This window comes from Salmo salar, chromosome 04, assembly GCF_965601325.2.
Source record: "Salmo salar chromosome 04, fSalSal1, whole genome shotgun sequence".
Taxonomy (NCBI): Eukaryota; Metazoa; Chordata; class Actinopteri; order Salmoniformes; family Salmonidae; genus Salmo; species Salmo salar.
The window spans coordinates 53,870,073-53,896,843 of record NC_138294.1 but is presented as its reverse complement, the minus strand read 5'-3'; the positions used below and the strand labels follow the sequence as shown (position 1 = coordinate 53,896,843).

The following is a 26,771-nucleotide window of genomic DNA, read 5'->3' as shown; positions in this document are numbered from 1 at the left end:
CTCTCTCTCTCTCTCTCTCTCTCTCTCTCTCTCTCCCTCTCTCTGATTTCCTTTGAGCCTCTTTACACTTACTAGATATTGCGTAAAAATACATATACAAACTTGTGTACTTGCTACGTCTCGACCTCTACCTCTGGAGGTAGAACACGACGCTAGCCCGACAGTTGCCCCCTTGAAGCAGGACAGTGTAAACAGAATTGTCTTGTTGAGCCAACACTCCTACTGTATAAATGGTAATAGCAGAGCAATGTTTTTGAAACAGCTGAAATGTACAGACATTTTCCTCATATTTGAGACTTGTTTTATTGCCTTACAGCCTGCTACATTCTGAAATTGTCGCACTGAGCCACGTAAAACTACGGAAGCCCATCATACAAATAGGATATATTTTTTCATTTGTAACATTGTGTGGTGTTTTCCTGGGTCCCAGAGTTTTTCCTGTTCTGGTAGTAGGCTAACCTAACCAACTCCGGACCCTAGTTGTAGCGTATGACATAGTAATACATCACTGTAAAACAAATAAAACGGTTCTATATGGGCTATGATAGGACCAGATTATTTTTCTAATCAGGACATATGTTGTTGTTTTTTACTCCTGGAAAAACTCCTGGCCCTAGGGAGAATGAAAACATTAAAACCCTTTAGATAGACAAAGAGACAACAATTGCTATTGGACAATAAAACTAACAAGGCTGAGCTCGCTGTATGCAGAGTTGCATCTTGTAGGCCTTTTGAATCTGTATATAAAAATATACTCATACAGTATGTCATCACTATTGTGTACGGATATTTTTTTTAATGAAATGTATGCATTCACTACTGTAAGTCGCTCTGGATAAGAGCGTCTGCTAAATGACTAAAATGTAAATGTAAAAAAAATGATTGATTCATTCCAGTCAATAATTCTGGATTAATAAGGTCTAGGTAGCCAAGCCACCCGAAGTGTGAATATAAACCACATTTTATCACATTCACATTTTCTCAGAACACAAATGGGCCTATTTTAGGCTATAAATACATAGCTTAGGCTATAAAAACATGACGTTTCCCCTTGCCAGGCCCAGATGGGATCAGAGCGCATAGGCTTCTCTAGGCTACCTGCAGCTGTGGTTGTTATCAGTAGGTTACAGTTGATCAGACTGAAGCAGAGACTAATTGTGCACGTTGATAAATATTTTTGGGTGGCGGGTATGGGCTTCTATATCAAACAGCTCTTCGCAAATCTGCAGTGAATTAACTTATACCCACATATCCAGCCACAATATGCTTATACCACATGTAATGGTTTGCATGATATTGATGAAAATGAAGTCTGGTTTGTTGTAATGTTGTAAGGTAGGCCTACTGTAATATTCATATGAGGGGGTTAATCGGCTAAAGTTACATGATGAAAACATGCTGTTAGCAACTCTGTGCTTTTGTCTTGAAGTTAAAATGTAACGAGTGTAGCCTACAGACGAGAACATAAACCCTTTAAATGTCTGCACATGCTTGTGAATTGTTGCGTTATTCAAGAGTGTAATGTGATTGTATTATTCAATAGTGTAATATGTTTTGGTCATTGTTTAATAGTTTGTGCTAATTGGCTAGCAGCTACTGTGCTATTTACGGTCAATTTGAGCTGCGGACCAAGAATGTGGCGTTGCCAGCCACACCAAAAGTAAGGCAAGGATGTAATGTGAATTGAAAGGTAGAATTCTCTTTTGCCATCCTGCTCCTCAGACTCTCCTTCATATCTCATAGTGAGAATAGGGATGCCTCTGTTCCCCTGTTGCTTTACACAGTCTCTCCCCCACACCTCATTCTGTAGGCCTATGATCTTATTTTGCACCTGTCTAATGAATCACTACCTCCAAGCTGCAGTTTTCCCTCATTTGATCCTTTTCCAACTTGTCTGCGCACTTCAACTACAAGGTAGCATCAAAGTAGAGGCTTATATTGGTGTATGTACTATAAAATAGATTGTATTGTAAAAGGATTTGAAACAAGACAGTAGATTGTGTGTCACTGAGAACAGTTTGTTTTGCCTATTCTTCTGAGTTTCTCCTGGGGGGGGGGGGTTTCATAATAGTACATATTTGTAATATTCGTGCCTTGGGCATCACATGTTTCATTTTCACATGTCTTTATGCAACCTGAATATGACAACTGCTGTAGAATATAATGAACACAGTTTACCTAACAGCAGATTGTTGGTTTTACCCATCCCATTGAAAGACAATATCTGCTCAGAGAGCATGTACTCCTGTCAAATGTTGAGACCTTAATTCTTAAACCAGTAAGTGTGCAACCCAATACGTTTAAGGACCACTGCTTGTGTGATCGTTTTAAGACCTCAAATTACTTTTCATTAATAATCTTGTCCAACAACAATGTGTTTTTTCTCGCTACTGGCTGTGTTTGCTGATATCTTGTTTCAGATGTACATATATGTTTGATTGATATGAAGATAAAGCTCAGTGAATGGCAGGATGTAGTGATCGTCTGTTGGGGGAATCATATAACATTACATCATAGTTCCTGTCATCCCATACTTATCATTTAGCTTGGACTGAGGATATCCTCTGTAATCATTGGATGGAAGCCACTTGTTAGATTGACATTTGGCTGGAATTCTAGATGTGCAAGGACAATTAATGACTCAAACTCACCCACATCATCTGTAGTGGGTGTTGTAAGGCACACATTTACACTTCATTTTTATAAAATGTTATTATGTATATACACTGAGTGTACATAACATAGACTGACCAGGTGAATCCAGGTGGAAGCTACGATCCCTTATTGATGTCACCTGTTAAATCCAATTCAATCAGTGTAGATGAAGGGGAGGAGACAATTGAAATAAGGATGTTAAGCCTTGAGACAATTGAGAAATGGATTGTGTATGTGTGCAATTCAGAGGGTGAATGGACAAGACAAAATATTTAAGTGCCTTTGAACGGGGTATGGTAGTAGGTGCCAGGCACACTGCTTTGTGTGTGTCAAGAACTGCAATGCTGCTGGGTTTTTCACGCGCAACAGTTTCCTGTGTGTATCAAGAATGGTCCACCACCCAAAGAACATCCAGCCAACTTGACACAACTGTGGGAAGCATTGGAGTCAACGTGAGCCAGCATCCATGTGGAATGCTTTTGACACCTTGAAGAGTCCATGCCTCAACGAATTTAGGCTGTTTTGAGGGCAAAATATTAGGACGGTGTTCTTAATGTTTTGTACACTCAGTGTTGAATTTCTATCATAAAGGTGGGCAGCAGCATATGGAAAAGTACTTGGTGAGAGTCATGTTGACACAAAGCTGAGGTTCAGAGGTCTTGTCTCAGGCTCTACAGACTGTAATGAGTGCCTGTCAGGTTAGCTGATGTTTTGGCCATCCTCTCCCTTTACGGGCTGGCTGGGATATCAAAGGCCCCGCTGATAAACAAAATAAACTCCCAGCACTGCTTTCACCCTTTATTGTCCTGCCCGGTTTTAATGTCGGCCAGGTGCAGAGTTAAGCACAAACTCCAGCATTTTTTAAGCCGGCATGCAGCGAGCAGAGCATCCATAGAAGCCTGCCTGTTGTTGGTTTCACTCAGCTACAGAACATCCTCACTACCTGCTAATTAAAGCCATTGTTATTACATTTTATTTGGAGTACATACTGTATGATAAAGAAATGTAGTCCATTGGTTACTGTTCTCATGTAATATTCCTGTCCTTAAAGCCAATGCTTTAGAGTGCTGTACAGTCTCTAATGTAGGTTGTAAGTACCCTGATATCAGTGCAGTATCCATATAGGGCTGAACTCTATAAACGTTGACACGCGTGTACCAGCACATGAGACTCACCTCTGGAGAGTATAATGATAGTTGGTGGAAGTGGACATTCACCCCAAAGGAATGCAGAGGGGCCATAAAATTAAACCATTGGCTGGGAGTGATGTGAGGTAATTCTTATTGTTCACGTTTGGCAAGCCCTAGTCTCTCTGGCCAATTTTCACATCATTTTACAGGTACGGTATTGCCTTTATCAGCATTACTCTTTTATGTAGGACTTTTTAAACAGTAGTTTGAAGACACATTTATGGAAGACTGAACTAGTGAAAAGTGAACTATAGTGCCCTCTAATATTTTGGAGGCAGAACTCCCCTATAACTGTTTGCCCAGGCATTATCTCAGCGGGCTAACACATTCTTGTGGCACGCAGATGACCCATGTTCAAACCCAGTCAAAAGTAATGTTTCTTTGCCTGTCTTAAGGTTATTGGTGGACTTTTGGAATTGATGGCTACTGCTTTCTATTGTCATAAAATGTGCTATTTTCGATGAGTAATCAATACCACACTATCAAGTAGGAGCCATGGAAACGAGCGGCCTGCTCTACTATCCATCATGGGTTTGATTTTCTGCATCTTGTACCTTTCACATAAGCCTGATGCCTTCCGTCAATGGAATCATGTTTTCACGTTGTTTTCCCTGGAGTTGGGCATGCGACTGAAACGTTAACCTTTCTCCCTCTCCTATTCCCTATCCCCTCTTCTTAGTATCTGTAGAGAGGAACTCTGCTGATCGCGTTGCAGTTTGGTCTTATTTATGTTCCACAGGTGCAGGTCTCATAAATACTCAAAGTGAACAAAGCCAAGTAATTCCATCCTGTGTCAACAAAAGCCAAAATACAGACACAAATTTAATCCATCCCAGCAGGGTTCCAGTCTGGATATGAAATATCAGTTGTAAGAACATCAAGTTTTTCTCCTTTTCCATACATTGCCACTGATTTCCATAAATGTTATGAGATAATATGAACACACTTCGTATATCTTATGCAAGTTCTCATGACTGGCTAGTTAACAGGTCCTACAGAGGCTTGAAATTATAAAGACTCCATTGCAAACTAAAGTTCTATTTCAATTTTACAGCACTTTTTTTTGTATCCCTCACTGACCAACAGAATAGATTGCCTCTGGGGAACAGTGAAGAAAACTCTCACCTCACAGAAGACAGAGAAAATGCCGTCCATCGCACCAAAAGGAGCCAGCAGAATAAACGACTTGATTCAGGTATGGATTCTTATTCAGAGCAATGTTTTCATTACATTCAGAGAATGCCTTAAACTTTAATGTTCTAATTCATTTGATGGCTGGACGGATGGGTATACATCAAAGTTTTTCCTCCAGGGAAAAGACTCATGTAATCAAAATAGCAGGGACAGAGCAGGCCTGAACCCTGTATGCTGCAAGGTTCATGGTCGGAGTGGTATTTCTTGTAACGCCAGCGATGTTTAGTTTTGTTTACAGAGGCTGGATCTGTGCACTTTGGGAGGGAAACGTTGTTCCCCACTTTTATGCTGTTGGTATGAAACCAGACCTTAAGTAATTATTTTTGCGGCCATTCTCCTGGTTTCTTGGTTTGACAGGGGTGAGCACTGGGGGTTTTGATGTGGTGTTCAATTCAAAGCCTGAGATGCATTGCATGTGTACATTTACAATGCAGTAGTTAGTTTGGGCACTCTGTCATTAGAGAGGGTTTTAGTCTCTCTTCTCCCTCTCTCTCCCTCTCTCACTCACATGCTCTCTCTCTCATTCCTCATTCCATTGTGGGCTACTGCTGCTTAGATATCAGTTGAAGTGAGTCTACATACCTCAGCTTCACACACATTAAGGTTGGAAAGATCCTGCCAGGATCAGGTTTGGCTAGTCAGGCAATGTTCCTTTCCTCTGATTACCTCCAGTAAGGCAAGGCTGAGGAGATGATTGACATGTGTTTTGAAAGCCGCCCCTTTCTGCTCTGAGGATTTATTTACATGTAAATGTGGTGCCGTTCCAATGTTGTGTTTTCAGTGGAGAGATAGTATAGGGAAGAAATGGTGCTGTGATCCCAGATGGAGAGCTGCTCTTTTGGCTTAATGCTGAAGATCTCCCCTTATGGACACTAATGATGTGTCAGTCACCAAGCACATTTAGGGAATAGGATATTAGGGGCTCTATTTTAACAAACTTAACGCAATGGTAAATCTAATCGATGGCAGTAGTGCAATAGTTCTGGAGGTATGTCAGAAATACTTTTTGCTATTTTCATAGCTGGGGCGGCAGACAGGTAGCCTAGCGGTTAAGAGCGTTGGGCCTTTAACTGAAAGGTAACTGGTTTCAATCCCTGAGCTGACTATTTGAAAAATCTGTTGATGTGCCCTTGAGCAAGTTGCTCTGGAAAAGAGCGTCTGCTAAATGAACATGTATGTTTTAGGATGTGCAGTATATTTTCAATTCACTGACGAATAGACCATTTAAACACCTTTTATAGATAGGCTACTTTGCAAGGCCAATATAAAAAAAGACAACGCATTGCTGTTGAACCAGCTGTAGTAGCCTAGGGTAAGGGTAGCCTATAGAGGCTTGATAGAAAACGGAAAACAAGCAATCTGTTTTTTAAAGCAACAATAATATTTCTAAAGAGGATGGGGTCAGAAGCATGATATCATAAATCGCTTCTCTCGTTCCATGGCATTGTGTTCACACGTCCCAGCTAGCATATCGGAAAACCATATGTTTCTTAGAGCTTGGTGAGAGCGTGGTTGTCCTATCGTTATTTTTCATAAAACCTTCCCACAATGTTCTGTGATTGGTGCAGGATAGTTGTAAGGCTTTGGAACATTCTCAGCACATTTAAGGAACTTGACAAAATATTTGTTGTTATTTTCATGGTATTTCATTACATTAACAGAATGTTTCGTAAAAGTACAAACATGGCTACATTTAATTACATTGTTGGTAATGTTCTAGGAACGTTCTCTGAAGGCGTCAGCATGCTTCAGTTCGGCTGGCGCCTAACCAAAGTCGTCTAGCCGATTAAACGAGTGTGCTCACATACTCGCTTGAAAAGCAAGAAAAAAGCTGCAAATGTACAGTTTGTCCATTTTGAGACGTTGTGGCCAATATACACTTCCTCAAAATAATCTAAGATAACTCAAGAAATCTATCATTCATTTTGACGGTTTGGCCGAGGAGGTCTTAGTTGCACAATTTTACATCTAACTAATGAAATGCAATTGAAAAAATGTGCATGAAAACGAGTCATCTCTCATTGAATGACAACAAAGACTTTATTGAAGAATCACTACTGTTGACCAATCACCGACGAAGGGGCGTAGACTTAGGCAACGAACTTCGGCTTGCCTCCAGAAAAAATATTGTGTGCCCGAACAGCCGAAAAACCCTCACCGAACTTTTCCGAACTGCTTCGGCTGGGAAGCATGTGGACGCCTTAACTGGTTTGACATTGGGAATGTTCTAAAATAGGTCAGAGAATGTTAAGAACCAACGTTCTCCTGTGGGAATTCCAATACTTCTGCATAATGTTATTTAAAAACATATACATTCCGTTCTCAGCATCAACAAAACTCTCTCTATCCTCTATCTTGTTAAGTGTGTTCAGGTGTGTTGGCCACACCCACTAATTGGCCACACCTGATCTTAATGAGTGCTTGTTTCCTCAGAAATGAGGTCTGTTTGAATAGACTAAAATGAACAGCTTTATATGAGTTTAAAAAACATGGCATGTTAGCTCCATCCTGCTGGTGCAGTGGACTAATCCCATGGACAGACCACAGAAGATCATAGGTTGATATCTCACTGACGCTGTGCCATATTTAAAAAAAATGATATGTTTGCTTGATTAATGCCTAAGCAAATTAATTTATATCTGTGCTTGGAGTTCTAAGCAGTTAAACTACGCTAGCAGTGTTATTAAAAGTCTTATTGAAACTTTTAAGGAAGCTATTCAAAAACCTCATAATAACCTATAATTTCTATTCTCAGAACATGAATAAAACCTCCCAGGAAAGCTTTCAGGGAACCATAGTAAAACATTCTCAGAACCTCCCTGCAACCTAAAAATAATGTTCCCAGTACAGACAAAATGTTCACTTCCATTCTCAAACATTTAAAAAACGTTCCGTTTAACCGGTCAGGACACGTATGGCTTTGTTCCCAGAACCAATGGGAAACCAAAAACATATGTTCCCGCAACTTCAAAGGAACCAAATGTGCTAGCTGGGGTAGGCATATATGTCTTTGCCATAACATTTGCACTTCTATACATAATACTAGGCTCCTGTCAATTGTATCATTGCCTATGTGCAAGGCAGATCCTCCAAAACAATCTGCCGTTGATATGGCATGATAGGAGGCCTGAATAGTTTGGAGGAGCGCGTCATTTGTAATCGGACGAGGGAGCTCTTTCAAAATGTGTTTCCACGTAATTTTTATGGAATGACGTTCAACCAACGTGGAATAGACATTGAATTGACATCTGCCCAGTGGGCAACTTGAACAAGATAAATTAAGTATGTCAATTGTGAATAATGAAAACATATGAGGGCAAAAGCCTAATATTTCAAAGCACTCTCAGTAGACCATTTAAACCCCTTTATTTATAGGCTACTTAGCTAATGGCCAGGATATAAAGACGCACCTATGCTTTGCTGCTAAACCAGCATTGATTAAGGGGAAGGTAGGCTATGCTTGGTTTTTAAGCAAATTAAACAAAATTGGGGGAAAACCAATTGTTTTTTTATGTTTCTAAATACGAGATTCACTGGCACAAAAGGCATATCTCTCTTTCCACTCTCAAAATCCATGCCATTATCACCTGCGTTACCGTTAACAGCTGCATTTGGTGGGTTTTAAAACTTTCCATTAGCACTGCATGAAATTGTCACTTTTGTGCTTGTTTTTAAGGACACACCTGTAATATTGCCACCCCTCCCACCTCAGCGCAAGCGACCTGATGTTAGGCAGGTAAATTGCCAATCCTGGCAGTTTGAAAATGCCAATGCGTCAGTTTGTACATGGGGAAATTGCAATCTAATGTGCGTTTGACACTTGAGCCCTAGGAGTTAGAAAGTAGTATGTTAGATTGGTGCCAGGAAAGGTTTCCACTGGTGACAAAGAAACACGCAAGCACAATGGTGCTGCATGCCAGAGAGGCGTTGGCAGAGCCCAGAAATGCCAGGGTCTTTGGCTGCTTCAGGAATGCTTGCCTGGCCTTGAACTACGCGCATTCCCAAGATCAGCGTGAAAAAGTGACTCCCCTATAAAAACTCAAGGAAAAGGCCTGGGAAATGGAGAAAGTACTGTATGGAGGGAAAGTCCTCTCCAAAAGAGCCCCCCAAAAGATGTGGAAAGGATAGGCATTATGGAGGGTTAGATCAACCGCAAATGTATATTTTCACTGGACTGAAATGACACCAGACTATCCATGTATGATCACACGGCTCAGGCTTAGGGCACTTCCGCCTACATCAAAACCAGACGAGATGCTCGTGCGGTGAGCAAACCTTCTGTGACACCTGATCTGTTTTGGTCTCTATCACCTTTGGTTTAAGAGACAAAGCAGGAAGAAGGGAGGGAACCCAACCCCTTCTGTGTTTTCTTCATGTGGAGCTTAAGCAATGTATTGAGGGTGGCATTGATCTTTACAAGCACAGAATGTTTGTGATTTTTCACCTGCACAAAGAGTGCGGGGTCACCGCTGTAACAGGTAGAAGTGGGATCGCTGGGATACATGCCCCTACACAGATGGCTGCTGCTGTTGAAAGGAAAAGCTTCATGTTCACCTGTCGTTCCTCCTCATTATCATCACCTACATGTGTCACTGAATTTAATCACAGAGATGTATTCACACCGCAAAGCCCATCTGTCTTCACTTCACAGTCAAATGTCATCAAGGTTAACATCATTTTTTATTCCAAGGTGTTTATTCATTCTTTCTGGAGTGTACAGTTTGTGGTTGCATTGGAAATGGATTGTGAGAGTGAGTCATGAAAGCCTGGAGTCCTTGTATGCTCTGTGTACCATAATGTAAACTGAAACACTCAGCATGGGGACTGTCAGAATAACATATGTAGACATTCCGTTAATCTTCAGAATATGTCCGTTTTATGCACTGGATATGCCTCCTCTCTGTCTCACTGCAAAGTGGAGTTGTCAGTTTTATAGGGGATATCTTTAAATACAGACAGATCTGAGGGCCGAGACTGCAGTGTTACTAAATCAGAGGCCTATTACGTCAAATAATTGTCTGTTTTGTCGCAAAGTCCTCTCCCATAGTTATACTGTTATATCACTGCTGTATGTGGTTCATCACAGTACACCTCTAATATAACTGCCACCTTGGTTTGGTCCTTTGCACAGTATTTCATGTGTGGAGAATATATTGTACTTTTCCTTCAGAAAGTATTCATACCCCTTGACTTAGTCCACATTTTGTTGTCTTACACCCTGAATTCAAAATGGATTCAATAGATTTTTTCTCTCACCCATCTACACACAATACCCCATGACAAAGTGAAAACCTGTTTTTAGACATTTTTGCAAATGTATTGAAAATGAAATATAGAAATCTCATTCACATAAGTATTCACACCCCTGAGTCAATACATGTTAGAAGCACCTTTGGCAACGATTACAGAGTCTTTCTGGGTAAGTTTCTAAATTCTTCAAGCTCCATCAAATTGGTCTTTGATCATTGCTAGACAACCATTTTCAGGTTTTGCCATAGATTTTCAAACTAATTTAAGTCAAAACTGTAACTCAGTCACTCAGGAACATTCACTGCCTTCTTGGTAAGCAACTCCAGTGTTGATTTGGCCTTGGGTTTTAGGTTATTGTCCTGCTGATAGGTGAATTAATCTCCCAGTGTCGGAAAGTAGACTGAAACAGGTTTTTCTCTAGGATTTTGCTGGTCTTAGCTCCATTACATTTATTTTTTAATGTATTGTATTGGATTTGCCCTAAACATAACACTTTGTATTCCGAACGAAAAGTTCAATTTTTTGCAGTTTTACTTGAATGTCTTATTGCAAACAGAATGCATGTTTTGGAATATTTGTATTCTGTACAGGCTTTCTTCTTTTCACTCTGTCAATTAGGTTAGTATTGTGGAGTAACTGCAATGTTGTTGATCCATCCTCATTTTTCTCCTATCACAGCCATTAAACTATTTTTAAAGTCACCATTGGCCTTACGGTAAAATCCCTGAGCGATTTCCTTCCTCTCCAGTAACTGAGTTAGGAAGGACATCTGTATCTTTGAAGTTACTGGGTGTATTGATACACCATCCAAAGTGTAATTCATAACTTCACCATGCTCAAAGGGATATTCAATGTATTTTTTTTTACCCATCTACTGTACCATCAGGTGCCTTTCTTTTCTTTGGTCTTTGTGGTTGAATCTGTGTTTGAAATTCACTGCTCGACTGAGGGACCTTACAGATAACTATATGTGTGGGGTACAGGTAGTCATTCAAAAATCATGTTAAACACTATTATTGCACACAAAGTGAGTCACCATAACAAAGGGGTTGAATACTTATTGACTCAAGACATTTCAGCTTTTCATTTTTTATGAATTCTATTCATCAAAAATCATAATTCCACTTTAACATTATTATCTGTAGGCCAGTGACAAAAAATCTCAACGCAACAAATCCATTTTAAATTCAGGCTGTAACACAACAAAATGTGGAAAAAGTCAAGGGGTGTGAATACTTTCTGAAGGCACTGTACCTCACAAATCCACCAAGGTCAATTACTTGCCTGAGGCAGGCTGAAAATACAATAACGTTTTGATGTAATTTTTGGTCTCCCAGTGTCATTTGAAACACTGCTGTGTAATGGCCCGCAACCGATCAGGCCTCCTACTGTGAGACCCGTCCAAATTGCAATAATGAAGCTGCTGGCTAACTTCACTCTTTTTAAATAAAATTAGCCAGAGGGATGACAGATTGACCAATTGGCTCATCTCCCTGTTCTCCTCCTCCGCTCTCTGCTTGTATTAGGTTCCCCTGGGGCACCCATGTACTCAGACAGCATTACATGACAAGGCCTTTGACAGGACTGGGAGCACCAACTCACTACATTAGATAATGCTGTTTTTCCCCTTCGCATGGAGCAGGGGAGAGCAGAGCTCATTTTAAGATGTGACCATTGGCTGACTCATTGTCTTCAATAACTGGCATTTATAGTTCAATTTGATTTCAACTTAATATCCATTACATTTCTTGGACATTACTTTTAACAGATGAAGCAGCCCTGGTCAAAAGGTCTTTCCAAATTAGGCAACAAGACAGACAATGTTATCGAACAAGCTGAGTATAGATTTATTAATTAATAGATATAATAAGAATTTGGGGGGTGCTTATAGTTGTAGGTAATAGAATTGAGTTTTTTTGCATACCCCTGAGACACCTGCAGGTAGTGGGGTCACAATTGTACAGCACCCCTGGAGCAATTAAGATTAAGGACTGTGCTTAAGGTTACAATGATAGTTCTTTTTTTTTTTACATTATCCAGTATTTCAACCAGCAACCTTGCGGTTACTGGCCCAACACTCTAACTTTGAGGCTACCTGGATATGTGAGTTTAGCTCTACATTATAAGCATATTCAATTAAGACTGAGCTTTAAAGCAAAGCTCAACAATCTCAGGCCTAAGGAATGAATGTTAACAATTTCCCCCACCTGCTTTCTGACAGGTCTGTCCTTCTTTCATTTTGATTAAAATGAAGAAAGACCATGTATTACAATCCCATGCCATGAATCACAGTCTGAGCTCGGAGGTTAAAGCTGCACTGTGCAGGATCCATGCAGTATGAGATTACACAAAGCAGATCCTATTCCATTTGGACAACTGGTGAGGGCTTCTTGGCAGTCAGAGCGATTTTTGTGCCATGCCAAGGTTTACTTTGTGCCTTTAATTAGAATTTTTTGTGGAAAGACGTGTTGCAATGTGTACGGTTTGTACTTACAGAAGAAGCAGAAAGCTAAAATCTTTTCCCAACATTGGGCTATTTTGGAGTAATAGCTACGTTGAGCAAGCATGAATACTCCCAACCCAGAATGTTTGACACGTTGAGTGTTTTCACACAGTGACTCCCTTTATGTTCTCTTTTTGATCCATTTGATCATCATTATATCTGGTTTCTGTTCTCTTGCTGCTAGATTTCAATTCACTAATGACACAGATGAATTGAGTGAGAGACTGGTATGTATCTACCATTGAGTGTATCCCAATGTGTTTGTTTGACACATCCCAGCTAGCACATTTGCTTCCTTGAAAGTTGTGGAAACATACGTTTTTGGTTGCCCATTAGTTCTGGGAACGAAGCCATTAAGGTTCCTGACCGGTAAAACTGAACGTTTTTTAAACGTTCTGAGAACGGATGTGAAAATTTTGCCTGTTCTGAGAACATTTTACTATGGTTCGCTGAATGTTTTCCTGGGAGGTTGTATTAACGTTCTGAGAAGGTAAGGTAATTAAAAAACATTCTGAGAACATGTTCAATAGCTTAGGTTAACTGTTTTGAACTCCAAGCAAAGATAGGACACATGGAATCATCCACAGATGATGCAATCTCTATTGCACTCCACACTGTCCTTTCCCACCTGGACGGAAGGAACACATATGTGAGAATGCTATTCATTGACTAGAGCTCAGCGTTCAACACCATAGTGCCCTCAAAGCTAATCAATAAACTAAGGACCCTGGGACTAAACACCTCCCTCTGCAACTGGATCCTGGACTTCCTGACGGTCCGCCCCCAGGTGGTAAGGGTAGGTAACAACACATCCGCCACTCTGATCCTCAACACGAGGGGCCCCTCAGGGCATCCCTATAGGGATGAGGTCAGAGACCTGGCCGTGTGGTGCCAGGACAACTACCTCTCCCTCAATGTGATCAAGACAAAGGAGGTGATTGTGGACTACAGGAAAAAGAGGACCGAGCATGCCCCCATTCTCATCGATGGGGCTGCAGTGGAGCAGGTTGAGAGCTTCAAGTTCCTTGGTGTCCACATCACCAACAAACTAACATGGTCCAGGCACACCAAGACAGTCGTGAAAGGGCACGACAAAACCTATTCCCTCTCAGGAGACTGAAAAGACTTGGCATGGGTCCTCAGATCCTCAAAAGGTTCTACAGCTGCACCATCGAGAGCATCCTGACTGGTTGCATCACTGCCTGGTATGGCAACTTCTCGACCTCCGACCGCAAGGCACTACAGAGGGCAGTGCGAACGACCCAGTACATCACTGGGTCCAATCTTCCTGCCATCCAGGACCTCTATACGAGGCAGTGTCAGAGGAAGGCCCTAAAAATTGTCAAAGGCTCCAGCAACTCTAGCCATAGACTGTTCTCTCTGCTACCGCTCGGCAAGCGGTACCGGAGCACCAAGTCTAGGTCCAAGAGGCTTCTAAACAGCTTCTACCCCCAAGCCATAAGACTCCTAAACACCTAATTAAATGGCTACCCAGACTATTTGCATTGCCCCCCCTCCCCCCTCTTTTACACCGCTGCTACTCTCTGTTGTTATCATCTATGCATAGTCACTTTAATAACTCTACATACATGTACACAATACCTCAACTAACCGGTGCCCCTGCACATTGACTCTGTACTGGTACCCCCTGTATATAGTCTCGTTATTGTTATTTTACTGCTGCTCTTTAATTACTTGTTACTTTTATTTCTTGTTCTTATCTGTATTTTTTAAAGCTGCATTGTTGATTAGGGGCTCACAAGTAAGCATTTCACTATAAGGTCTACATCTGTTGTATTCGGCACATGTGACTAATACAATTTCATTTGAAATGTATTTGCTTAGGCACTAATCATGCAAACACATTTATTTTTTTATTGTGGCATGGCATCTGTGAGATTCAAACCTATGATTTTCTGATCTGTAGCCATGGAATTACTCTACTGTGCCACCAGGATGGAGCTAGCATGCCATGTTTTTTTTAACACACAAAGCTGTTCATTTTTGTCTATTCAAAATAACAACATTTCAAAGGAAACAAACACTAATTAAGATCAGGTGTGGCCAATTAGTGGGCGTGTTCAACACACCAGGACACACTTAACAAGATAGAGGATAGAGTTTTGTTGATGCTGAGAACGGAATGTATATGTTTTTAAATAACATTTTTAGAATGTTCTCTGAACGTTACTAAAGTCTTCTTGTGTTTTTTATGGAAAGTTTTCTTAATTTTTTCTTAATATTTGGGGACATTACTTTAAATAGAACCACAAGGAAACCTGTTGGAAACATTATGCTTAAGTACTGAAATTCCCACAGAACAACTTTGTTTCTTAACGTTCTTACAACAACTTGAGAACATACATATAAATAGAACCATGAGAAAATCTATTGGAAACGTTATGCTGAAGTTTTATTTTTATTTTTAACCTTTATTTAACTGAAGTACTGAAATTCCGACAGAAGAACATTGTTTCTTAATGTTTTCCCGAACTATTTGAGAACATTCCCAACATCAAAAAAGTTGGAGAATGTTCCTAGAACATTACCAAAAATGGAATTAAATGTAACCATGTTTGGCATTTTAGTAAACCTTCTGTTATAGTAATAAAATATCAAGAAAATAAATGTTTTTTTTGTCCAGTTCCTTAAATGTGCTGAGAATGTTCCAAAGCCAAGCAACAATCCTGCGCCATTCATAGAAAGTTGTGGGAAGGTTGTATACAAAATAACCATATGACAACCACTCTCTCACCAAGTTCTAAGAAACATATGGTTCTCAGAACGTTATGTGCTAGCTGGGATGCTAACAAACATCATAGCTAAATATGCTTTTGGCAGTGTGATGTGACATCTGACATATGCCAGACTGTGCAAACTGCTAGTAAGAACAGTGTCTGTCACATGTAACCAAAATAACTGAGGTTACCCCAGTGCAAATGTTTTGTATTGATTCCAAATGGTAGACCGACCTAAGGACCATGTGTACCTTTTGATGGTAAACAGTTAACACTACAGTGTGGGATACAGCAGTCCTCAGCTGTTTAACCATTACTGGATGTGTTAATGATGGAAGTCAATCAGCTGGCCCTGGGAGAGGACTTGAAAGAGCCCTCTGCGTTATCAGACCAAAGGAGCTGGTACTGAAGCATTTGCCAAAATAATAATTTCTCTTTCATGTCAGATGCACTTTGCCTTCATAAATATGCAGTTTGCCTTTGCAAGCCATTTCACAGCAGATGTGTTTTTGTAGTACGTGTTGTGAAAATGTGTTTTCAATGTTGGCCCTCTTTGATGCTAATTTGTTCCATTCATTAAAGCATTTTACCACTTTTTTGTCACAATCTGTTTACAGATGGGGATTCTTTTCAGAAATCAATTCTCATGACTGTACGGCCATTAGAGCTGTGTCACACTGGGGACAGCCTTGTTCTCTCTCTTTGTTGTTCTGTTCCCCTGCCTCTCCATAACACATTGACCAGTATTTATTACCCATATCCCCACCCATAAAATTCCTTGTGCACCTCTAGAGGCTGTGCTGAGCCATGTGCTTAAGTGGGGACACCTGTTGTAAAAACAGCTGAGTAATGAGCATTGTGTGTGTGTGTGTGTGTGTGTGTGTGTGTGTGTGTGTGTGTGTGTGTGTGTGTGTGTGTGTGTGTGTGTGTGTGTGTGTGTGTGTGTGTGTGTGCTCCCCAGCAACAAGAGTAAACTTGTTGCTGGGGAGAATGTATGATGCTGAAAATGACCACGATTTCTTCAGCAACATGTACCGCTAGTCTATTGTCAAGGCAGGGTGTGTTCAATGCTGTGGGCATGTTGATCTTTCGTGACAACATTTTGTGGCTGACAACCTGAACATAAAACATACTTATGGCTATAGAGTAAAAGGGCTTAAGCTTTACTGCAACTATCTATCTACTGGTAACAAACTATCTATGTTGACTGATATAGTACAGTCTTGAGAGTATGGAGGAGAGATAGTTTTTTAAGCATCAGTGATTCCGTCTCACTCTCCAACTATTGCATGTTTCATTCAAACCAAGCAAAGGAGTGTTTCGTTATACACATAGTACAATCTGTCAATATACACAGAACTTCTCAGTGAAAATAGACATAATTTTGTACTTTCTCACATAGGGTCTATGCATATGGTTATTTCGGTACTGATATAAAAATATAGAGCACAAATATTTTACCTGATTGATGATTAATCAACATATGTTTTTTTTCAAACTATCTGTATTGCTTCTGTCCCTCTCTTTACCCCAACCTGGGCTCAAACCAGGGACCCTCAGCACACATCAACAAGAGTCACCCAAGAAGCATCCTTACCAATCGCACCACAAAAGTCACAACCTTTTTCAGAGCAAGAGAAACAACTACTTCCATTGTCTCAGAGCAAGTGACATCACCAATTGAAACATTACTAGTGCGTATCATTAACTAGCTAGCCATTTCACACCGGTTCACTCACCCCCCTTTGCCGCAGCAACCGGGCAGAGCCTAACTGAGTGATCCGGATTACAGTACCAATGTAATAGTAGGCCTATTGCTTCCATCACTCTCCATGCCTGAACCTGGACTTGAACCAGGAACCTCTACACACATCAACAACAACAGTCACCCACATAGCATCGTTACCTATCGCTCCACAAAAGCCACGGCCCTTGCAGAGCAAGGGAAAAAACAACTTCAAGATCTCAAAGTGAGTGACATCACCGATGGAAACGCTGCTAGTGTGCTCAACTAACTAGCGAGCCATTTCACACTGGTTACACTGTGAGGTTGCTGAAGGCTTTTTTATCTCAAATCAAATCAAAGTTTATTGTTCGCGTACACAGATTTGCAGATGATATCGTAGGTGCAGCGAAATGCTTACAGTGCAATAATATCTAGCAATACAATAACAATACACACGTAATTTTTAAATTAAATGTTGACAAATATCAGAAATATCACAACGAGCAATATCACAACGAGCAATGTCAGAGTCCAGTATATAAATAAATAAATATATATATATATATATATATATATATATATATATATATATATATATATATATATATATATATATATATATATATATAAATGGTGTGTATAGACATTATGGACAGTATATGGATTGAAAAAGTGTGTACAGCAGTAGTTATATAGGATGAGTCATTACTACAATACAGTATATACATATAAAGTGGGTAAAACAGTATGCAAACATTGTTTGTCACGTGTGCTCACTCTCCGGCCTCAAGGTCACCAGGCTCCTCGTGATGGCGCACACCTGTCACCAGACTTACTGTACCTGGACTACATTACTTCCCTGATTACCTTCCCTATATATATGTCACTCCTGTCACGGATCCCTCCAGAACTTTCATTACGTACACCTGTCCCGTATTCCCACTGATTAGTACTTGTATAAGTGTGCCCTTTGGTTTCCATTGGGCGGTCGATTATTGTTACTATGTTGTGTGGTGCGTGTGAGTACCTGTGCTGTGTGTTTTGGCTTTCGTGCTATTGGGATTGCGCAGATGATTACGGGTCTCGTCCCGTGTGTTAATCATTGTGCGCGTGTTATTTATTCGAGGTACTCCTTGCTCTTTTGTTTCGGGTTTCTACCCTGTGTTTTGTTACGTGTTTGTTTGGTCTTCGTCCCCGAGCTTTTACACGGCACATTGTAATTTGGGCTTAATAATAACCCCTATTACGCAATCCTGTGCCTGTCTCCCGAACTTTCATACCAATGTGACAACTCCCTTTGGTTCCTTCCCCAGGTGTCATTGTTTCTGTTCCAGTGTCATGTCTGTGCATTGTTCGTGTTTTGTATTATGTTACGTTCATCTATTAAAACACTCACTCCCTGAACTTGCTTTCCGACTCTCAGCACACACGTGTTGGAGCCGGAGCTACCTGGGAGCTACCGGTTTGTAGGCTCCCATGCCTCAGCGGGTTTGATAGGCTCCCATGCCTAAGCTGGGTGAACAGGTTCCCGTGCCTCAAACGAGGCAACTGGGGAGATCTCAGGCACTCACTCCTCAGCTGGTTTGTCAGGTTTCTGCGCCTCAGCAGAGGTGACCGGTCCGCTCCTGATCCACGGGATCGTCATCTTGGTCGGTGTCCTGTGGCTGGAGCCTCGCGTTGGGGAGGGGGTACTGTCATGTGTGCTCCCTCTCCGGCCTCTTGGTCACCAGGCTGCGCGTTAGGGCGCACACCTGTCACCAGCGTTACGCGCATAATGATACTCATCTGGACTCCATCACCTCCTTGATTACCTGCCCTTTATATGTCACTCCCTTTGGTTTCTTCCCCAGTCGTCATTGTTTCTGTTTCAGGTCTGTGCATTGTCCGTGTTTCTTGATTTGTATTATGTTCCATTTATTTATTAAAACACCCGACTCTCAGCACACATCGTTACATTGTTAAAGTGACCAGTGTTCAATGTTTCTATATACAGTGCCTTCAGAAATTATTCATACCCCTTGACTTATTACAACATTTTGTTGTTCAAAATGGATTCAATAGATTTATTTTCTCAACCATCTACACACAATAAACTATGACAAAGTGAAAACATGTTTTTAGACATTTTAGCACATTTTTGAAAAAGAAATACAGAAATATCTAATTTACATAAGTATTCACACCCCTGAGTCAATACATGTTAGAATCACCTTTGGCAGCGATTACAGCAGTGAGTCTTCCTGGGTAAGTCTCTAAGAGCATTGCACACCTGGATTGTACAATATTTGCACATTATTATTATTTTTTTAATTCTTCAAGCTCTGTCAAATTGGTTGTTAATCATAGCTAGACAGCCATTTTCAAGTCTTGCCATAGATTTTTAAGCCGATTTAAGTCAAAACTAACTAAGCCACTCAGGAACATTAAATGTCATCTTGGTAAGCAACTCCAGTGTATTTGGCCTTGTGTTTTAGGTTATTGTCCTGCTGAAAGGTAAATTTGTCTCCCAGTGTCTGTTGGAAAGCAGACTGAACCAGGTTTTCCTCTAGGATTTTGCCTGTGCTTAGCTCTATTCCGTTTTTTTTTATCCTAAAAAAACTCCTTAGTCCTTGCCGATGGCATGCATACCCATAGCATGATGCAGCCACTCCCATGCTTGAAAATATGTGGTACTACTCAGTGATGTGTTGGATTTGCCCCAAACATAACGCTTTGTATTCAGGACGTAAAGTTAATTTCTTTGCCACATTTTGCAGTTTTACTTTAATGCCTCATTGCAAGTAGGATGCATGTTTTGGAATATGTTTATGCTGTACAGGCTTTCTTCTTTTCACTCTGTCATTTAGGTTAGTATTCTGTAGTAACAACAATGTGAAATCCCTGAGCGATTTCCTTTCTCTCCGGAAACTAAGTTAGGAAGGACGCCTGTATCTTTGTAGTGAATGGGTGTATTGATACACCATCCAAAGTGTAATTAATAACTTCACTACGCTCAGATGTTTACACATCTACCCATCGGTGCCCTTCTTTGTGAGGCATTGGAAAAACTCCCTGGTCTTTGTGGTTGAATCTGTGTTTCAAATTCACTACTCGACTGAGGGACCTTACAGATAATAGCACGTGTGGGGTACAGAGATGAGGTAGTCATTCATAAATTATGTTAAAAATTATTAAACCATGGCATTGTTGAATACTTTTTTCTGATTGGCTTGAAGGGCATTCTGGAGCGTGCATTATTTCCCTATAACACACAGTATATTTTGCACGGTAGAATTGAATGGCTATAGTTCATTCTTACATGTTTTATGTCTGAGCTGCTTTTGTCGAATTGGAAGTATTATTGGCATTGTTGAATTAGATTTTTTTATAATGGCAAGCTAGGACTGATGGTTTGATTAGCTAAACTTGCAAGTCTGTTTGTTTGGTTACCACGCCGACTATTGTAGCTATCTAGTCAACTTGCTAGCTCCTTCAGTGGAACTTGAACACATTTTTACCTGCAAATTGACACATTTAGTAGCTGCAAATCTGTTAAATTATAGCCATGGTAGGAAAGGGATAATCAACTCGGGGCTCTATACGTTCTATGAAAGACAATGCAACGCCGTGAAAGTTAAGTTCCACTCCGCTAGCGCGTCGTGGGACACACCTTCCACGTAATTTATAATTTTTTCCATAGAACACATAGCCCCTCGTTGATTATCCCTTACTTATTGAACACAGAGTGAGTCCCTGCAACTTATTATGTGACTTGTTCAGCACATTTTTACTCCTGAAATTATTTAGGCTTGCCATAACAAAAGGGTTAAATACTTTTGGGTTAAATACTTTTGACTCAAGACATTTCAGCTTTTCATTTGTAATTACAGTGGCTTGCGAAAGTATTCCCCTCCCTGGGCAAAAAATAAATAAGACAAAAAAACTGAACTTGAGCGTGCATAACTATTCACCCCCCCAAAGTCAATACTTTGTAGAGCCACCTTTTGCAGCAATTACAGCTGCAAGTCTCTTGGGGTTTTCTCTATAAGCTTGGCACATCTAGCCACTGGGATGTTTGCCCATTCTTCAAGGCAAAACTGCTCCAGCTCCTTCAAGTTGGATGGGTTCCACTGGTGTACAGCAATCTTTAAGTCATAACACAGATTCTCAGTTGGATTGAGGTCTGGGCTTTGACTAGGCCATTCCAAAACATTTAAATGTTTCCCCTTAAACCACTCGAGTGTTACTTTAGCAGTATGCTTAGGGCCATTGTCCTGCTGGAAGGCGAACCTCTGTCCCAGTCTCAAATCTCTGGAAGACTGAAACAGGTTTCCCTTAAGAATTTCCCTGTATTTAGCGGCATCCATAATTCCTTCAATTCTGACCAGTTTCCCAGTCCCTGCCGATGATGCTTCCACCACCATGCTTCACTGTGGGGATGGTGTTCTCGTGGTGATGAGGTGTTTGCGCCAGACATACGTTTTCCTTGATGGCCAAAAAGCTACATTTTAGTCTCATCTGACCAGAGTACATTCTTCCATATGTTTGGGGAGTCTCCCACATGCCTTTTGGCGAACACCAAGCATGTTTTCTTATTTCTTTCTTTAAGCAATGGCTTTTTTTCTGTCCACTCTTCTGTAAAGCCCAGCTCTGTGGAGTGTACTCTAAAGTGGTCCTATGGACAGATACTCCAATCTCCGCTGTTGAACTTTGCAGCTCCTTCAGGGTTATCTTTGGTCTCTTTGTTGCCTCTGATTAATGCCCTCCTTGCCTGGTCCATGAGTTTTGGTGGGCGGCCCTCTCTTGACAGGTTTATTGTGATGCCATATTCTTTCCATTTTTTAATAATGGATTTAATGGTGCTCCGTGGGATGTTCAAAGTTTCAGATATTTTTTTATAACCCAACCCTGATCTGTACTTCTCCACAACGTTGTCCTTGACCTGTTTGGGGAGCTCCTTGGTCTTCATGGTGCCGCTTGCATGGTGGTGCCCCTTGCTTTGTGATGTTGCAGACTCTGGGGCCATTCAGAACAGGTGTATATATACTGAGATCATGTGACAGATCATGTGACACTTAGATTGCACACAGGTGAACTTTATTTAACTAATTATGTGATGGTAATTGGTTGCACCAGATCTTATTTAGGGGCTTCATAGCAAAGGGGGTGAGGTGAATACATATGCACGCACCACTTTTCCATTTTTTATTGTTTTGAATTTTTTGAAACAAGTAATTTTTTTCATTTCACTTCACCAATTTGGACTATTTTGTGTATAACTATTACATGAAATCCAAATGAAAATCTATTTAAATTACAGGTTGTAATGCAACAAAATAGGAAAAACACCAAAGGGGATGAATACTTTTTCAAGGCACTGTAAATAGTAAAAAATTCAAAAAACTTAATTCCACTTTGACATTGTGGGGTATTGTGTGGAGTATTGACACAAAATCGAAAATTCAATCAATTTTAAAATCATGCAGTAACACAACAAAATGTGGGAAAAGTCAAGGGGTGTGAATACATTCTGAAGGCACTGTACATGGCGCAGACGTCTCTAAGGTGCAGGGGAGTACCAGGTGGTAGCGGGCTAGTGACTGTCTCCAAGGTGCAGCGGAGTACCAGGTGGTAGCTGGCTTGTGATAGTCTCTAAGGTGCACGGGAGTACCAGGTGGTAGCAGGCTAGTGACAGTCTCTAAGGTGCCAGGCAGAGTACCGGGCAGTGGCTGACTAGTGATGGCTGTTCAACAGTCTGATGGTCTGTTGAACAAGCTGTTTTTTCAATCTCTCGGTCCTGTCTTTGATACCCCTGTACTGTCTCTGTCTGCTAGATGGTAGCAGAGTGAACAGACCGTGGCACGGGTGCCTAAGGTTCTTCTTGGCCTTCCTATGACACCGGGTGCTGTAGATGTCCTGGAGGGCAGGCAGTGTTTCCCCAGTGATGCGTTGGGCTGACCGCACCACCTCTGGAGAGCCATGCTGTAGCAGGCAAAGTAGTTGCAGTACCAGGCGGTACAGCCCAACACATCAGTACCAGGCGATGCAGCCTGAAAAAATGCTCTAGATTGTGCATCTATAGAAGTTGGTGAAATCAACTGTGCTCCTGGCTTTCTAATCCTCTTTCCAGTAAAACAGTCATTTCCTAGATGGCTGCCAATGAAAACAAAGTAAAAAGTGTTATCACTGATCCAACAAATGTGTAAGTTGAGTAATTCTCATTTTGGCTCTTTTCTGGCTATGACCAATTCAGCGATTTCTTTGCTAGGATTTTGTGCAGATGAATTACTGGGTGGTGCTGTAGGTGGACAGTTTCCCTTAATATGAGGTGCACTTCTATCTTCTTTATACAATATAGTTCCTGCGTGTAGAGTTTTTGATATTTTAGCACAGTTGGGCCTGTATGCACAAAACAAAGGAAGATCCAGTGAATTGGAATGTTTTGGAGTCTGTTCCGTGTGCGGTCAATTTTTTTCGTCTTCACTGTAGAGTTATTCACCATTCGGATGCATAGTTGGCCATGGTATACATTTATTTTGCTCATCAAAGAAACTATTGAACTAATTTGGAAAGAAAGTCATCTGGAATAAATACAAACTTGAAAGCTAGTGTCTTAAGCAAATTGTTCTTCATACTTTTGAACGCTTATGAATTGACAAAAATAGATTGTGTGAGAAGACATCTAGACAACATTAAGAAACAATGGTAATTAAAACAGCAAAATTATGACATTTATTGAAAAATGACTTCTAAGCCAAACAGGCACACAAGTATATCACAGGTCTTACAGTGTGATTGACAGTCTTCTTGCATATTTTCACTTAGTTGCTGCACAGATGTTATTTATATGAGTTGAGCAAGGTTGTTAGGGTATTCTTTTCAAATTGTATAATTGCAGCGCTTTAATGGGTCCATTCTTGCAATTCAACTACAAGAAACGACGTGTGCTGTGCAGTCATTACAGGCCATTTTACTTTGACTGTCCATCCTAGACTCTGATACGGGTCCAGTAACATCCAAGTCTTATTGTTTTTGGAGTCCTAACATTAATTACATTGTGTTCAGCCAGTCCCATGCTTGCAGTACCTGGCAGCTATGAAAGCTGTGGTTAGAGAAGTTGTTTTCGGGAAACCCTAACACACTCTTATACAAAGAAACAGCTCCAAATATACCACAGAGCACAGCAGTGGGCACAGTGCCACAGCATCTCTCACTATTAATTAATAACAAGTGTTTCATATCAGGGCCCTCATGAGCTTGCCTGGCTACCCAGACTCTGGCCAAATGCTCTGGCCAAACGCTACGCCCACAGATGTTAGTTTCTTCTCCACAGTGAGTCTGGATTTGAGTACCTCCCCGACCCTTAACCGAATACGAACAAATTTGGGCCATCTGATTGGTCCAGAAACCGATGGGTTCGGCCAGAGCCAGAACACACATGGTGAAGCAGCAGTTTGAAAATGTGTAATTGGCTTTGATACTCTGATTGGTTAGAGACGATCCAATCACTGATGACTTTGTTTAGTTTTGTACAATACCCCTCATGCTCCTTAACCACTAGACTACACAGGGTGGCAGCGTAGCCTAGTGGTTAGAGCGTTGGACTAATAACCGGAAAGGTTGCAAGTTCAAATCCCCAAGCTGACAAGGTAAAAATCTGTCATTCTACCCCTGAACAAGGCAGTTGAAGCACTGTTCCTAGGCCATCATTGAAAATAAGAATTTGTTCTTAACTGACTTGCCTAGTTAAATAAAATAAAAATCACGATAACTGACTTCAATGATGGCTTTCTCAAACTGATGTATGTAGCAAATGACAGATCAGCTGAAGAATTTAGTGTGAGTCGTCAGGCACAATGATTGGGATTTTTGAACATCTCTGAAAATAATTTCTTTCTGAAAGTCTGTTCAAAAATATTCCTCTAACTTTTGGAATGTGACATATCTCCAGATTTGCTTTCTTGAAAGTTGTTTTTATGACGCATGTAACACACTTAGGTTATTTTCATTCCATGTCAAAACTAGGAAGAAAAGCTTCTCAAAGGATGGAAAACTCAAACTCTCTGTTTGTGTTGTTTGACATAGCCAACGCAACTGCAACTAGGGTTGCAAAGGGAGGGTATATTACTGGAAACAGAAGTTTACCAATAAACTATCTTTCAAGGATTTTATGTAATCCATCACAAGACATCTAGTGGCCTTTTTGGGTACTTCAGTCATCTGTAATTATCTCTTGCCCACTGTGTGGGTTTATCACATGAAAAATAAATGAAACAATTAAATACGATGATTTTAAAATTAAAAATAGAATGACAAAGCTGTAAAACATTATCCTAAATATAAACCATCAGCTTAGTGAATATCATTGATGTTTAATATGAGGGTTTCAGCATGAAATATCCTTTATATGTTTTTTACACACTTTTATTTATTTTACTATGTCAATATGTATTTGTTGTCAATATTTTGGCGTCAAACTGGTGGTTGTGAACACAGTCAATAGTTAGAAGAGTTGCAAAGTGAATAAAATATAATGCCATTGTTGATTTAGATGATCTTTTCATTAATTAGGCTATTTTCTCTTTAACCATATGGTCTAGAAACTCATGTAATAGATATAATAAATTAATACTATATATGAATACATTTTTTTAGTTATTCAAGTATAAATTACCAAAGTTACGATAGATTGTCATATATTTTCTCTTCATTAACAAAATGAAGTTTCGGTAACTTTGGTAAATTACCGGTATCTTTACATCCCTAACTGCAACATACAGCAGTATAAACAATGAAAACCGCCTTTTAGAGATATTTTCCTCAAATCAGTAAAATTCCTGAGTCTTTCAATTATAATTACTCCCAGACCACCTCCTGCTCTCCTGTGATACACAGACAAAGACTTTTGGCATTTCAGATGTTTCACTCCTAACGTGTTCCAGATTTTTTATCACACATGAAAGATTTTTTAGGAGAAAATCTATTTATGTCTCAAGACGTTATCTTGATACAGTACATATACAAGGAATGGAGAGATAATGGCTGTCCTTGGAAAAGTACGCCTTCTAATTTTATGGACAGACAATTTTTAAATCGTGTTTGTTGAGAGTAAATCATATTCATTTCAGGACAATAGCATGTTGATTCCTTTTGATATCAGTTGGGTTCACCTTGTGTTAGGTACAAACCACCTCAAGCTAACTCCAATCATTTGCTCTGCATGCTTCTACAGTAATATATGACTCTATATTTTTAATTATACAACGGGTGGGTCTAATACTGAATGCTTATTGGTTAAAACCACATTCCAGCCGGTGTCTATTCCACAAGTTACCACGGGCTAAATCTATGATGTTAAAAGGCCTATTTACTCTGTTCCATCTGACTGCGCAATCCACTGTCTCATCAGCCCAGCCAGGCAATTTATAAACTTGATCTCCACTATAAAAAGCAACTAGACATTATCTCACATTTCTTTTAGATTAACATTTAGATTTCTACAGCGGAGATTTGTACAAACCTTGCTGTCTGTCTCT

General features: G+C 40.3%; 1 protein-coding gene across 4 annotated transcripts in view; it reads left to right on the top strand.

Moving 5' to 3' along the window:
• LOC106603304 (uncharacterized) overlaps positions 1-26,771 on the top strand; it is a 72,374-nt gene that overhangs the window by 40,072 nt on the left and 5,531 nt on the right. For all 4 annotated transcript variants that reach the window (XM_082974565.1, XM_082974563.1, XM_082974562.1 and 1 more), the window contains exon 2: positions 4,932-5,040. In XM_082974565.1, coding sequence (XP_082830691.1) covers positions 4,932-5,040 — 109 coding nt within the window. The remainder of the gene's footprint in view (positions 1-4,931; positions 5,041-26,771) is intronic.